The 16,469-nt window shown below is 48.9% G+C and overlaps 1 protein-coding gene across 4 annotated transcripts in view; it reads right to left on the reverse strand.

The window, feature by feature from the left end:
• The window catches only part of LOC137412163 (protein HEG homolog 1), a 165,482-nt gene that overhangs the window by 97,425 nt on the left and 51,588 nt on the right, over positions 1-16,469 (reverse strand). For all 4 annotated transcript variants that reach the window (XM_078782288.1, XM_078782290.1, XM_078782289.1 and 1 more), the window contains exon 5: positions 11,528-11,634. In XM_078782288.1, coding sequence (XP_078638414.1) covers positions 11,528-11,634 — 107 coding nt within the window. The remainder of the gene's footprint in view (positions 1-11,527; positions 11,635-16,469) is intronic.

The following is a 16,469-nucleotide window of genomic DNA, read 5'->3' on the forward strand; positions in this document are numbered from 1 at the left end:
GTCGGAATTGTCGGATTTTGAATCGCGAAACACCGGAATGCTTGGGAAAGCCCTCTGATGGCGTTAATGGATTCCCCATGGACAACGCAGACTCCGGCCACGACCGCAAAACTGCTGCTGGCATAGGATCCACCCGCGAGGCTTGTCCGACCCATTCGGGGGGCTCAGTCCCACTCCCAGCAGCCTCGTCTGGCCTGGCTCAAGCCCTTATTCCCCTCATGGTCGAAGGTCATTGTGTTCGGGCCTTGGTGGATACAGGGTCTGCGGATAGTTTTATCGACCAGCGACTTGTGCTCAGGCATGGATGGCGGATCTGGAGGTCTACGAGACGGATCTTCATGGCTTCCCAGGGGCTTCGACTCAGCACGAAGGGGGAATGCCGATTGAAACTCGTGCTAAAGGGACGGGTTTTCCCTGATGTACACCTTATGGTTTTACCCGCATTATGTGCTGATATTCTGTTAGGACACGATTTTCTTAAGCTGCATGGACGTCTGGTAATGGAGTTTGGTGGGCCTGACACGCTTGTTGTGGGGGCGGACGACGCGCTTGCGGTGTGCGCCCTAGCGCAAATGGACATCCAGCCGCTTTCGCTGTTCCCCAATCTAACCTCCGACTGCACCCCTGTCGCGGTGAAATCACGGCGCTACTCTCGCGCAGACATGCAATTCATTGCGGACGAAACGGCTCAGCTCTTGAAAGACGGCATCATAGAACCTAGCAGGTCGCCGTGGCGTGCCCAGGTCTTGGTGGTGCGCAGCGAGGCCCACCGCAGACGCATGGTAATCGACTATTCCCAAACGATTAACCGCTTTACACAGCTGGATGCCTACCCCCTTCCGGGGATGGACGCGCTGGTGCAACAGGTGTCCCAGTATTCGGTCTATAGCACTCTCGATCTCCGTAGTGCGTACCACCAGATCCCTATCTCTAGGGCGGATCGTATCTATACCGCATTTGAGTCGGGGCAGCGGTTGTACCAATTTACGCGATTGCCTTTTGGGGTAACGAACGGGGTCGCTTGTTTCCAGAGGGCCATGGATGACCTCATTGCGCGGGAGCACTTAACCGATGTTTTCGTCTACCTCGATAATCTTACGGTTTGTGGATATGACCAAGGGCACCATGATGCTAATCTGAAGCGCTTCCTTGAGGTCGCGCAGAGGTATCACTTAACTATGAACGAGGATAAGTGCCAATACTCCCTACGCACGATAGATCTTCTGGGGTGCACCGTGACCCATGGCTCTGTCGCTCCGGATAAGGAGCGTCTGCGACCTTTGCTCGACATGGCCCCTCCCTGTGATCGGGCGTCCCTGAAGCGCGACCTCGGGCTATTCGCCCATTACTCCAAATGGGTGCAAAGTTCCTCCGCGAAACTTCGCCCCCTCGTGGCCTGCGACACCTTCCCACTGAGTCTGGCCGCATTGGCGGCCTTTGAAGGCCTTAAGGCCGACATCGCCCGAGCTGCCGTGGCGACAATCGACGAGAGCGGCTCTTTCGTCCTCGAAAGTGATGCCTCGGATCAGGCCATCGCGGCGACCCTCTCCCAAGGGGGGCGTCCCGTGGCTTTCTTTTCACGGACTCTTACCACCGCTGAGCGGAGACACTCGTCCGTCGAAAAGGAAGCGTATGCGATCGTCGAGTCTATTCGGCGATGGTGCCCGTACTTACTCGGGCGGAGCTTCCAAATCATCACGGACCAGCAAAGCGTTGCGTTCATGTACGACACCTTACACGCCCAGCGCATTAAGAATGAGAAAATCACTCGCTGGCGTATCGAACTCGCCGACTTCTGTTACACCATCAAATATCGCCCGGGGAAGGATAACCGGGCCGCCGATGCCTTATCACGACCGGCTACATGCGCGGGTATCACCTTTTTGGAGGGCCTACGGGTGCTGCATGCCACTGCGGGCCATCCCGGCGTAACGCGTTTTGCTCATTTTGTGCGGTGTGGCAATCTCCCATACTCGATTGACGATATCCGCCGTATCTGTCGCGACTGCGCTATCTGCGCGGAAATCAAACCGCGTTTCTATAACCCTCCCATGGGGACTCTGGTTAAGGCTACGCGACCGTGGGAACGCTTGGCTATGGATTTCAAGGGCCCATTGCCGGTGTCGAGCGGCTCTCGCTATCTGCTCACTATCGTCGATGAGTACTCGCGATTCCCCTTTTCTTATACGTGCGCGGACATGACTGCTGCCACGGTGATGCGATGCCTACAGAACTTGTTCTCAATGTTCGGTTACCCGGCCTATGTCCATACTGACCGGGGTGCGGTCTTCTTGTCTCAGGAGGTGCGCGGCTATCTGCTCCAAAATAACATTGCTTCTAGTTACACCACGCCGTACAGACCCCAGGCTAATGGGCAGATCGAACGCTTCAACGGGATTATCTGGATGGCCGTCATGCTCAACCTCCGGACCCTCGGCCGGGGCCTCGATAAATGGGCTTGGTCGCTACCTGCGGCGTTGAACTCGATCAGGGCTCTCCTGAGTACGGCAACCAACCAAACTCCCCACGAGCGACTTTTCCACCACCCCAGGAGCACGGGGTGTATACAGTCTTTGCCCAGTTGGCTCGCTGGGCCCGGGCCGGCCTACCTTAAACGGGCGGTTCGCGCGAGTAAGTACGACCCCCTAGTGGACAAAGTGCAGATTCTCCAGGCTAATCCTGAGCATGCTCGTGTGATGATGACTGATGGCCGTGAGACTACTGTCTCCGTCCGTCACCTTGCCCCTTTCGGGGTCGCCGACCTGAGTAGGGAATCGGACGGACCGACCGAACCCATCTATGAGACTATGGCCTCTCCCGACGCTCCCATCGCCGAAAGTCTACCGACTCTCCCCTCGCCGGGTCTACCTGGGCCCGACGACTTGGAGTTACCCCCTTCGTCACACGACCCTGATGGCGCCTCCGACGCCGGGGACACAGGGATGCGTGATGCCGTACCCGGGGAATTTCGGACGCGTGCTGGCAGAGAAATTCGCCGCCCGGCCCGATACGGTTGGGTCGACTGACGTTCCGTACCCTGTTCGTGCTGACGCTCGCTCGCTTCTGGCCGCACCGCCGTATAATTCTGACGGGGGGGAGAATGTAGTGGAATCGTATTCGTACTGAACCCGGGGGTGATGCTCGCTGCTCGTTGACACCGCTAGGGGCGTGACTATAAGACCCGCTGCTGCGGACGGTGCTCCGAGACTTCTCCTGTGACACGTTACATCTGGTAGACTCGTTAACGGTACGCCAGCATAGAATATCCAGCTTGCTTGCATTGAATGTTATGAATGGTCCCATGTGATGTCACATCGTATACTTATTGTATTTCCTTCATTACAGGATGATGTTATGATCTAAATGGAATTAAACCACCAGTTGGACTAAAGTTGTGTGGACCTGATTGGTTTTCCACAACACCCACCACCCGGACGAGGCTCAGGTCTATCATACCAGAGGAGGGAGTAACCTGGGAGAGAAATGAACTAATCAGAGATATCTTGAAGGAGGAAAGTTTCTGATAAGCAGATGCAACCTGTATGGAGAGAACAGTCAGGTTTGAGCGAAAGCCCCAAATGTTTGAGGTCAATACCGTTAAGGAAGAGGGAGGGGGAGCATCAGATACAGGACAGGGGAAGGGAGGGTTAGGGAAAGATGAGGGAGGAGAGGGGGAGGTAGGGAGAGCTGTTGACAGTGTGTCGGAGATTGCAGGAGAGCTAGGAGAAGGGGAAGGATGAGGAGGACAAAAGGTTTGATGGTGATGGGATGAGGCCCTGACATCATCAAATCCAGACAAATCATCAAAGTACCATCTTTCTTGATGCTTGCAGTTAGGGAACGACAGCCATCTGTATGGTGTGTGACATGTCGTACAACACCATGTTGTTCCATCTTGTCAAGCTCTACTTTCAGCTTGGGCTTCCGATGTACAGTATGCTACATTTACGTGGAGCATCAATATTTGGTTTGGCATCCTCTTTGATATCGAGATGAGCTGTAGTCTTCAATTTTTTGAGTGTGTCAAACTTTTTTGGAACATTGTTTCAGATCATCGATATAATTAATTGGTGAGTTAGGTGCCAGGTGTGATCTCTGGTGTGTGCTGTGCAAACTGTGCATCTGTGCAAACTCTCTTGAAGTTTGCTGATGGAGCTGATTTGTTGATTTGTAATACTCAGTTCCAGAAAGAGGATAATAAGCTTGTTACAATGTTACATACACGTCAGGTGGGTCGACGACAACCGTTGACTACCTGCTGGTGCGTAGGCGAGATAGGGGGCACCTCCGGGACACAAAGGTGATCCTGGGGGAGGAGGCTGTTTCACAGCACCACTTGGTTGTCTGCGACATAAGAGTGAAAGGTGCGACGAGAGCTCAGCGGGTGAGGTACCAACCGAGAATGAAGGTGTGGAGGTTGAAAGAGGTGACAGTAAGGGAGGCATTAAAAGAGAGGCTGAGTATGGTAGAGGATGATGTGGTTGAGCTTGAACGTGGTTGGATGTCAATGAAAGATAGTCTGTTGGGAGCCATTGGTGAGGTATGTGGATGGACAAAAGGACCACCGAGGCACTCGGAAACATGGTGGTGGGATGATGAAGTTGGAAAGAGGATTGACGAGAAGAGGAAGAAGTTCAAAGAGTGGCAGAAGGCGAAGGGTATGGGGGCAGAAAAGGCAGAGCATGAAATTTATAAGGTAGCCAAGAAGGCTGCAAAGAAAGAGGTAGCAAAGGCGCAGGAGGCATGTAGGAAAATGTTCGCAGAACGCTTGGATTTGGAAGAGGGTCAGAGAGCGGTATTCAGGATTGCAAAGCAGATAGCTAAAGAGAGGTGTGATGTGATAGGGGTGAGTTGCTTGAAGGATGAAGTGGGACAAATCGTTGTGGACCCAGATGGAATTAAAGGAAGATGGAAAAGATATATGGGAATTCACTCAGGCCAACTGGCACGGTCTTCAAGCAGCCATCAATCATCTGGACTGGTCTCCCATCTCTACCGCCTCTGACATCAACTCATCCTGGGAATTCTTTCAAAGTAAACTGCTCTCTCATGCACAGATTTATCCCATCTCGTCTTCAGTTGTCATACCCTTCCTCCCGTCCATGGTACACGGAATCTTGTGGTGAGGCTGTTGCCCTGAAACAACTTGCTTTCGTCTCCTGGAAAGCAAATCCAACGGAAGGAAATCTCATTTCCTTTCACAAAGCCCGAAACAAGTGTGTGTCCACCCTCAGGAGAGCCAGGAAACAATATCTCACCGTTCTCAAGACCGAACTCTCTTATCTGTCTCCCTCTTCCAAATCCTGGTGGCGTCTGGTCAAATCTGTTTCTGGTGTTTGTTCCCCCTCCATCCCCTCCCTCACCTCAAACGGCTTAACGGCTGACTCCGCACGTGAAAAAGCTGAATGCCTCAACTCTGTGTTTGCCTCGAAATCTTGTGTCCCAAACCCATCCCTCTCTGTACCCACCGTACCCAGTCGTACCCAGCTGCTCCTGGACTCTGTGTCCTTTCCTCCTGACAAGGTGGAAAAGTTTCTGTCAACCCTCGACTCTGATTCTGCAACTGGTCCTGACGGCATCAACCCACGGGTCCTAAAATCATGTTCTTCCGCTCTTTCACTTCCTCTTTCTGTTCTCTTCACCCTCTCTTTTGCTCAAGGTCATCTGCCATCTGCTTGGAAATCAGCCAACATCACCGCTTTGCACAAAAAAGGTGCAAAAACAGATCCCAGCAACTACAGACCAATCAGCCTTCTCCCAATTATCAGCAAAGTCATGGAATCCATCATTGCTTCAGATATGAAATCTTTCCTCTTCTCCAATGGCTTGATCTCTGATCATCAATTTGGTTTCAGACCTGGTCACTCTACTCTGGACATGCTGCTTCTACTTTGTCAACAATGGATGGAGGTCCTCAATGCCAAACAGGAAATTAGAGCTGTCTCCCTTGACATTTCACGTGCCTTCGATACGGTCTGGCACCCTGCTCTGCTCACCAAACTCTCCTCCTTTGGTATCCATGGAAATCTCCACGCATGACTGGCGGACTTCCTCTCTGGTCGTAGTCAACGTGTGGCCCTGAATGGGTTTCTCTCATCTCCTCTTCCTGTTCAGGCTGGAGTTCCCCAAGGTAGTGTTCTGGGGCCTGTGCTTTTTCTGGTCTTCATCAATGATCTCTCTGACTCTCTTGAAAATCCTCTCTATCTCTTTGCTGACGACTCTACTCTCTGTCGCTCCATTCCTCATCCCTCAGATCGGCAGTCTGCAGCCTCCTCACTCTCTGCAGACCTGGACAAAATCACAGACTGGGCAAACAAATGGAACATGTCTTTCAATCCTGATAAATCTCACACTCTTACGATGTCTCTCCGAAAAGACCGACTGGAAAACCCTCCCATCCACTTTCTGAATAATCCTCTCCAAGAAGTTCTGTCACTCAAGCTTTTGGGTCTCACTATTTGCGATGATCTTTCCTGGGAAAACCACATTTCAAATCTGGCCTCCAAAGCCAGTCGCCGACTGGGCATCCTCCGTCGTGCGAAGTCCTTCCTTGGCACACCTGAGCTCCTCACCACATACAAGGCTTTCATCCGCAGCTCTATGGAATACTGCTCTCCCCTCTGGTCTGGTGCTCCTGCCTCACACCTAGCCCGTCTTCACGCTGTTGAAACCAAAGCGTTCAGAATCATTGGAATCTCCCGCGATGAAGCTAACTCCAAGGGCCTTTCACTTACTCACCGCAGGCAGGTTGGTGGTCTTTCCGTCTTCTACCGACTCCTCTCTGGCCTTGCCCCCCCAGCCCTCTCTGGGCTCTGTCCCCCAAATATTCCTACAGGTCGCACAAGATCTGCCTGCAACCCTCTTATGGTTAAACTGCCAAAATCAAGACTTTCTGCTCACCTTCACTCCTCTTTTCTCCCGCCTCTGGAACAAACTCCCTCACTCTCTTCAATCCCACTCCATCCTCCAGGTCTTTAAAACAGCTGTTCACCACCATCTCTTATCCTCCCCCATCCAAAACCTTGATCTTTTCTACCCCCGCTAATTTCGGTCCCCTTGTGTTTTATACCTCTCCCCCCCCCACCCCCCCCTCCCCTTCCCACGCCTCCTGCCCCCAAGCCCTCTCCCTCCCACACTTCTCCCTGCTCTCAAATGTTGTGGTTGTGTGCTTCCCCTTCTCTCCCCATCTTGTCTTCCGCTCACTCTTTTTGTATATTTTGTTTGTCTGGTTGATTTGTTTGTGAAATAAATGTTAGCTCTTTCACGAGCCTCGATTCAGTATACAAAAAAAAACAAAAAAAAAACAACACTAACCTCGCGAGCTGTTTACACTAACCTAGCGAGGTATCCAAACTAACCTAGCGAGCTATCTACATTAACCTAGCGAGCTGTCTCCACGAACCTAGCGAGCTATCTCCACTAACCGAGCAAGCTATCTACACTAACCTAGCGATATGTCTACACTAACCTAGCGAGCTGTCTACACTACCCTAGCGAGCTGTCCAAACGAACCTAGCGAGGTATCTATGCTAACCTAGCGAGCTGTCTACACGAACCCAGCGAGCTGTCTTCACTAACCTAGCGAGCTATCTACACTAACCTAGCGAGCTGTCTACACGAACCTAGCGAGCTAGCTACACTAACCTAGCGAGCTGTCCAAACTAACCTAGCGAGCTGTCTACACTAACCTAGCGAGCTATCGACACTAACCGAGCGAGCTGTCTGCACTAAAGTAGCGAGCTGACTACACTAACCTAGCGAGCTATCTATGCTAACCTAGCGAGCTATCTATGCTAACCTAGCGAGCTATCTATGCTAACCTGTCTAGCTTTCTACACTAACCTAGCGAGCTATCTACACTAACATAGCGAGCTATTTACACTAACCAAGTGAGCTATCTACACTAACCAAGTGAGCTATCTACACTAACCTAGCGAGCTGTCAACACGAAGCTAGTGAGCTGTCCAAACTAACATAGCAAGCTATCTACACTAACCTAGCGAGCTGGCTCCACGAACCTAGCGAGCTATCTTTAATAACCGAGCGAGCTGTCCAAACTAACCTAGCGAGCTATCTATGCTAACCTAGCGAGCTGTCTACACTAACCTAGCAAGCAATCTACACTAACCCAGCGAGCTGTCCAAACTAACCCAGTGAGCTGTCTACACTAACCTAGCGAGCTGTCGACACTCACCTAGCGAGCTATCAGCACTAACTGAGCGAGCTGTCTACACTAACCTAGCGAGCTGACTACAGTCACCGAACGAGCTATCTATGCTAACCTAGCGAGCTGTCCAAACGAACCTAGCGAGCTGTCTACACTAACCTAGCGAGCTGTCTACACGAACCGAGTGAGCTATCTACATTAACCGAGCGAGCTGTCGACACTAACCTAGCGAGCTGACTACACTAACCTAGCGAGCTATCTATGCTAACCCAGCAAGCTATCTATGCTAACCTATCGAGCTGTCTACATTAACCTAGCGAGCTATCTACACTAACCCAGTGAGCTGTCCAAACTAACCCAGTGAGCTGTCTACACTAACCTAGCGAGCTGTCGACACTAACCTAGCGAGCTATCTGCACTGAGCGAGCTGTCTACAGTAACCTAGCGAGCTATCTATGCTAACCTAGCGAGCTATCTATGCTAACCTATCGAGCTTTTTACACTACCCTTGCGAGCTATCTACACTAACCAAGCAAGCTATGTACACTAACCTAGCGAGCTGTCTACACTAATCTAGCGAGCTATCTGTACTAACCTAGCGAGCTAGCCACACTAACCTAGCGAGCTATTTATGCTAACCTAGCGAGCTGTCTTCACTAACCAAGCGAGCTGTCTTCACTAACCAAGCGAGCTATCTACACTAATCTAGCGAGCTATCTATGCTAACCTAGCGAGCTGTCAACACTAATTAGCGAGCTTGCTACACTAACCGAGCAAGCTGTCCAAACTAACCTAGCAAGCTGTCCAAACTAACCTAGCGAGCTGTCCACACGAATCTAGTGAGCTATCTATGCTAACCTAGCGAGCTACCGACACTAACCTAGCGAGCTGTCTACACTAACCTAGCGAGATATCTATGCTAACCTAGCGAGCTGTCTACACTAATCTAGCGAGCTATCTATGCTAACCTAGTGAGCTGTCTACACTAACCTAGCGAGCTGTTCAAACTAACTTCGCGAGCTGTCCAAACTAATCCAGCGAGCTGTCTACACTAACCAGGCGAGCTGTCTACACTAATCGAGCGAGCTATCTATGCTAACCTAGCGAGCTGTCCAAATTAACCTCGCGAGCTGTCCAAACTAACCCAGCGAGCTGTCTACACTAACCAAGCGAGCTGTCTACACTAATCTAGCAAGCTATCTACACTAACCTAGCGAGCTATCCACACGAACCTAGCGAGCTATCTATGCCAACCGAGCAAGCTGTCCACACCAACCGAGCGAGCTATCTATCTATGCTAACCTAGCGAGCTGTCTACACTAATCTAGCGAGCTATCTATGCTAACCTAGCGAGCTATCTATGCTAACCTGTCGAGCTGTCTACACTAACCTGTCCAGCTATCGACACTAACCTAGTGAGCTGTCCAAACTAACCTAGCGATCTATCTATGCTAACCTAGCGAGCTATCTATGCTAACCCAGCGAGCTATCTATGCTAACCGAGCGAGCTATCTATGCTAACCTGTCGAGCTATCTACACTAACCTAGCGAGCTGTCTACACTAACCTAGCGAGCTATCTACACTAACCTAGCGAGCTATCTACACTAACCAAGTGAGCTATTTACACGAACCTAGCGAGCTGTCGACACTATGCTTGTAGCTTTTGATTGGTGCACCAATTCAGTGACCCAAAATGTAAATTCTTAAAATTTCAGGTTAATCTGATGAAAATTGAAGATTTTACGTGACGCTGACCTTTGACCTTTTGACCAAATTATTAATTTGCCTTCCTAATATTGTCATAGTAAAGCTTTGTTGAAAAGTTGAAGACAAAACCCAAATGGTAAATTTAAATTTGAGGTCAATTCGATGAAAATTGATGATTTTATGTGACGCTGACCTTTGACCTTTTGACCAAATTATTAATTTGCCTTCCTAATATTGTCATAGTAAAACTTTGTTGAAAAGTTGAAGACAAAACCCAAATGGTAAATTTAAATTTGAGGTCAATTCGATGAAAATTGATGATTTTATGTGACGCTGACCTTACTTAATCTTTTGACCAAATTATTAATTTGTCTTCTCCATGTTCTCATAATAATGTTTTGGTCAAAATTTGATGACAAAACTCAAATGGTAAAAAAAACTACGGCACGAACATGTACACACGGACACACACACACACACACACACACACACACACACACATACATACACACACACATACACACACACACGGACACACACACACGGACACACACACACGGACAGACACACACGGACAGACACACACGGACACACACACACAGACACACACACACACACGACAAACATACACACACACACACACACAGACACACACACACACGACAAACATACACACACACACACACACTTGATTACAAAACTCCGTCTCTTGTGCAGGGAATGGGCTAAAGAAACGTTTTTATCATCCTTCGGTGAGAGGCATCTGTAAGAACTCCCAAGGATAATGATAATGAACAATGTAGTTAACAGTACAATATGCTAACAACTCGGTTGGTGAGGAGTGTGAGGGGTTGGTGAGGAGTGTGAGGGGTTGTAGAGGAGTGTGAGGGGTTGTAGAGGAGTGTGAGGGGTTGTAGAGGAGTGTGAGGAGGTATTGGAGAGGAGTGCGAGGAGGTATTGGAGAGGAGTGTGAGGAGGTATTGGAGAGGAGTGTGAGGAGGTATTGGAGAGCAGTGCGAGGAGGTAATGGAGAGGAGTGCGAGGAGGTATTGGAGAGGAGTGCGAGGAGGTATTGGAGAGGAGTGCGAGTAGGTATTGGAAAGGAGTGTGAGTAGGTATTGGAGAGGAGTGTGAGTAGGTATTGGAGAGGAGTGTGAGTAGGTATTGGAGAGGAGTGTGAGGAGGTATTGGAGAGGAGTGTGAGGAGGTATTGGAGAGGAGTGTGAGGAGGTATTGGAGAGGAGTGTGAGGAGGTATTGGAGAGGAGTGAGGAGGTGTTGGAGAGGAGTGTGAGGAGGTGTTGGAGAGGAGTGTGAGGAGGTGTTGGAGAGGAGTGTGAGGAGGTATTGGAGAGGAGTGTGAAGAGGTATTGGAGAGGAGTGTGAGGAGGTATTGGAGAGGAGTGTGAGGATTGAACACCATCCAATCACTGTAAAATATCGTTAAAGATGTGATACAGACTTGTGATTCATTACACTATAATTCTGTAATGCTCAAGCTACACTCGTATGAAACTTTTTTCATTCACAAATAGAATCCAAACTTTTTTCCTTTTCTTATGCTTGTTCCTGAACAGTGCACAAACAGCCTCTATGTTGACTTGGCAAGCCAAGGTACAACATGAGAAGTAAATAAGAAAAAGGAAACCCTACCTCGGTCTTTGTTTCATTTTCAATTCTTTTAAAATCTTTTGATGTCTTGTCATTCATTTGAGAGGTAAAGATGTCATCCCAATGCAGCATACTTGTAAATGCCTTCACTGTAAGCACATCATCAGAAAAAGACAAATAGCTTTGGTTAATCTTCATCATGGTCTGTTTTACTACATTAAATGTGTATTCCATTTGTAGTGCTCATGAATTGGTCTGGGACACTGTTTCCTATAGTCGCACACCTCCAGGTAACGGTTTATAAGGACCAAACATTGGCGTTCTTATACCATGTACAACATCATATCAAGACCAAATGGACCAGCTGTGTTTGCCAATGCTCGTCGTTTGTGCCCAACACGCCTCGTGACCGCCAAAGCCAACTACAACACCCTCCTCCAACCTGGGATTGTCCGGTGTTCGTCCAGCGATTACGCGATGCCATTGCATCGCTGGTGTTGGGTGTTGGGCTAGCGGCTAGGGTGCCGGCTTAGGATGCTAGGATCCTGGGTTCGAATCCCGGTCGATCGCTGAATTAACGCCAGGGGGGTTGACTCAGCCTGTCATCCTTCCGAGGTCGGCTAATTGAGTACCAGTTCACTGGTAATTCCCTGTTTGTCGTTAAAGGCGGCAAAAAGGGTTGGCGTCAGGAAGGGCATCCGGCCGTAAAACATTGCTTCAAAAAGGGGACCGAAAAACAACAACAACCACGGTGCCCGAAAAAGGCCAACCCCCGCGTTGCGGGGAAAAATGGCCTCTAAAGGTGGTTATATATATATATTGCACATCTGAAGAAGAATGGTAGGTGGCGTCCATGCGTGCGACGGTTACCACAAGCTCAACGACGCCATCGTCTCTGACCCATACCCTCGCCCACACATCCACGATTTCTCCTCGACGCTGGCAGAGGCCATGATGTGTTGAAAGATCGATTTGGTGAAGGCCTATCACCAGATTTGACTACGTCCTTGTCGACATTGTGGGCCCACTGTCACCACCTTCCATTGCATTATCACCCCCGACTCAAGCCCCCCGAGGGGATAGAGGTCAACCCACTGGTCCACTAACTCCATGCTCAATATCCACTAGAGGCAGTGAGCCGAAATACGCAATACCGGAAGAACCAGAAGCACCCTCACTCGTCGGCTATGTCCCCACTCCCTCGTCTAGCTCGATCTTTTCCTTCAAACAAAGCGACAACTATAATGATGACATCATCTAGCGATCTATCTATGCGTTCTTACACCATGTACAACATTGATGTTGAGACGATACGTGTCACGGGTGTCTAACACGCTTTATTAGGTCAACCGACATTACTTTTCGACCTTCACTGACAAATTTCAGCCGCACCCCATAAAGGGGAACACAAACGCAATTTCTTTTTTCTGAAAAGCATTAAAAATCATTAATCACGGTCTAATTATAAGGGTAGTTTTTATTTTTTTTAAACTTTTTGCCAATCAGAAAGTGTCAAAAAAAAATCCCTTGAGCTGTTTGAGCATCGATTTTCGAGTTCGTCAATGACGTCACACCATGATGCTCTTACCTTGATCGAGATGGCGGTTTACATAGAAAGTGCATGTCGAGCTCGGATTCCGATACTGATTCCACAGTCATTAGAAAATCTGAAGGTTCTCAATATGGTGAAACTGATCAGTGACAGTGGGATTGTGAAGAAACTATTGAAGACAAAATTAGTGATGGAAACTCTTTCGGAGGAATTGTAGCTTCGAAACATTTTGAACCTTGTTCGGGCGATTCAGACGAAGATGGCGTCAGTGAAGGTCGAAGGTCGAAGGTCGAAAACGCCGGTCGAATGTTCACTTCAGATTGGTATGTTTTGTTTTTCCGTTCAATTGACGGTTCATCAATGATTTTGTATTAATTGATAAATAAAATCTGTTATATTTTACTTCAGAATAAATACAGCATGGACATGACGCAGAACAGATTCACCACTTACACCGCCCAGGCACACGGTCGATGGGGAATTGTGGAGGGGGTCGAGGGAGGGTGTGCGGTGGTGGTGGGTATTGTTAGCTCGGGTGACAGTTGATGGGGGATTGTGGAGGGGGCTGGGGAGGGTGTGCGGTGGTGGTGGGTATTGTTAGCTCGGGTGACAGTTGATGGGGAGATTGTGGAGGGGGCCGGGGAGGGTGTGGGATATTGGTGGGTATAGTGCGGGTGATGGTTCTTGGGGGACGGAGGAGGGGAGGTGATGGTGGGTATTGTTAGTTATGGTGGGGAGACCCAGAATGACAAACGTGGAAAATTCCAAAACCACGGAGGAGAACACAAAATTCACCAGGCATTTGAGATGTCCCTGAGCACAATCTTGTTACCCTCGCCAGAGGAGAGCGTATTGCATTTGAGTCCGTTTGTTTGTTACTTGCCGGAAAAGATTCCGGCAAGTATGTTGGTTGGTTGGTCTGTCTGTCTGTCTATCTATCTATCTGTCTGTCTGTTTGTTTGTGTGCAGTACTTCATCTACATCGTTGCACATAGCATCGCCAAACTTCACACACATATTTGTCTTGCCCATGAATAGACTGTGCCCAATTTTTAACTCTCTAGGCCCAAGGCCTCCATTATGACGTCATAATTCAACAAGTACAAAACTTCATCCAATCAAGATGCAATTTCTTGAGCGCCATGTCGGCATAAACTGGTGCTGAAACAAAAGAATGATGACGTCATCGGTCACGTGGTTCGGCCGCCATATTTGTTTTAACACAAAAGCCTTAAGAACCACTGAAAATACATCCTGGCGAGGGTTTGCAATCCCTGATGGCTCTTTTTCTTGTTTCAAGATTGTGTTATGCAGGATCTATCACCAAGATTGTCCCTCGAACTCCGTCTACGGGTATGCAGTATGTGATGACCAGTCTAATGCCTATCTGGCAGATCCAGAACTATTTAATTCACTAGATCTCCCTGGTCCGACATTACCATACAAGTTCCCCATGTGTGGTGGACGTAATGTCAGCCAATGGAAAACATGCAAATGGCCTGATAGTGGAGGCCCATGATGGGAAAATGGAATGACTGCCGACGATCACTGAGGATCATCACATCCCCGGTGATAGGAGTGAGATCCCATCTCCGGACCTACAGGAAGTGGACAGAAAAATGGAAAAAACAATGTAAAGTCACGTAATATGGCATTGGGCCACCATGTGTGGCCAGTACGGCCTGCATGCACCGTGGCATAGAGTCCACCAGTGTCTGGAATTCCGCAGGAGGGATGCGGCTCCATTCTTCCATGAGAAACTCAATCAACTCACACCTGTTTGATGATGGTGGAAAACACTGTCTCAGGTGTCGTTCCAGAATATTCCATAAATGCTTAATTGGGTTCAGATCTGGTGACTGAGAAGGCTGTGCCATATGGTAAATATCATCAAACACTTACACAACATTTGCCTCCAACAGCAAATGAACGCTCTTCCAGACGAGGTGAGAGAAAAATAACTGAAGAGCCTGAACCTCAACCAGGACGCCTTCATCTTCCAAGTGAGCCTACAGGTCAAACCTTTCTCAGGGTGGGGGGCTCTGTCGGTTCCAAGCTCAATTTACAACCCAATATACCTTGCAGCCCCTGTCCGTCATCAATGAAGGCAAAGTTATACTCCGTCAACAATCAAATTTGGCTGAGATGAGAAAGGAACCTATAGAATAGAAAGGAACCTCCTGACCTAATCCACAGACAGCACGGTAGTCCTCGGCTACATTTCAATAATTCCAAATGCTTCAACATGTACGTAGCAAATCAAGTTCATAAGATACACAATGTATCTACTCCCAGTCAATGGTGTCACCCACCCCACAGATGAGAACCCTGCTGCCTTTGTTTCATGCTCAATACCAGCTAGCCAGCTCGGAAGAACCTTCTACTTCACAGGACCGAAGTTTCTTCGGCAGCCAGACACTTCTCCAATACAGATTGTGAAAATATCTCTGAATCAAAAGTTTCCATGCGAAGAAGAAGATCTGGAAGTGCACAAACAACCCCTTATCGCTCCACAAATGTCACTGACAACCCAGACTGCTCGACTTCCAGAGAAAATGACAAGATTTAGGGTGTGAATGCTTCTCACACTTCTCCACCTAGACATTTCTCAGACGGGCAGTTGCAACGTTAATCATTAAGGTAAAGATTTTCAAGTCTGGAAGGTAGGATACTACTGATCCCAGTCAATCAGATAAACAGAATGAGGGTAAACTTGTGTTTGAGGGTAAATGAGGGATCATTTACGTAACCATATTTGATGTAATCTTTGAACATAAAATCATAAAGAACTCAATAAATATTATGTAGTCCAGCATTTCTTCATTCAGTAATGAGCTCATGGGACCTTATAACAAGACGTTAGACGTTATAACAATGGATACAGGTTCAGTATATTGAGAAATATATCACAGTGTAGCGGTTACCGGTAGCATGACACAATTACCCTGCACCGGCCGATGACGCAACCGGCGAGCGGTCACGTGTCCGGACTCGCCCGGGCATGTTGAGACTTGCCTTTACCGGGCGAACGCTTGCCTTGCATACCACGCCCCGTTCAGAGGCGTGGCTTATCTATTTGCATACCACGCCCCGCCTGAGAGGCGTGGCTTTTGTGCGTTGAGTTTCTGATATATATTGCCGCCCGTTCGATGGGCTGATTCAGTGCTTTGGAGTTTGTTTGAGTGAGCTGGGAATAAATAGCTCAGAGAAACCGAATCCCTGGCGTCGTCCATTTTGTCCGATTTTATCGTGCGAGCACAGCTCCCACAATTGGTGACCCCTTTCTACGAACACGGCGATGGAGTCAGCTGTAGCTTTGAAGCTCCCGGGCTTTTGGGAATCTCACGCGGCCGTTTGGTTTGCTCAAGCGGATTCTCAATTCGCCCTGCGAAACATTATGGAGGACACGACGTGGTACCACCACGTGGTCTC

The sequence above is a fragment of the Myxine glutinosa genome, chromosome 7, assembly GCF_964187855.1.
Source record: "Myxine glutinosa chromosome 7, kmMyxGlut1.1, whole genome shotgun sequence".
Classification (NCBI taxonomy): Eukaryota; Metazoa; Chordata; class Myxini; order Myxiniformes; family Myxinidae; genus Myxine; species Myxine glutinosa.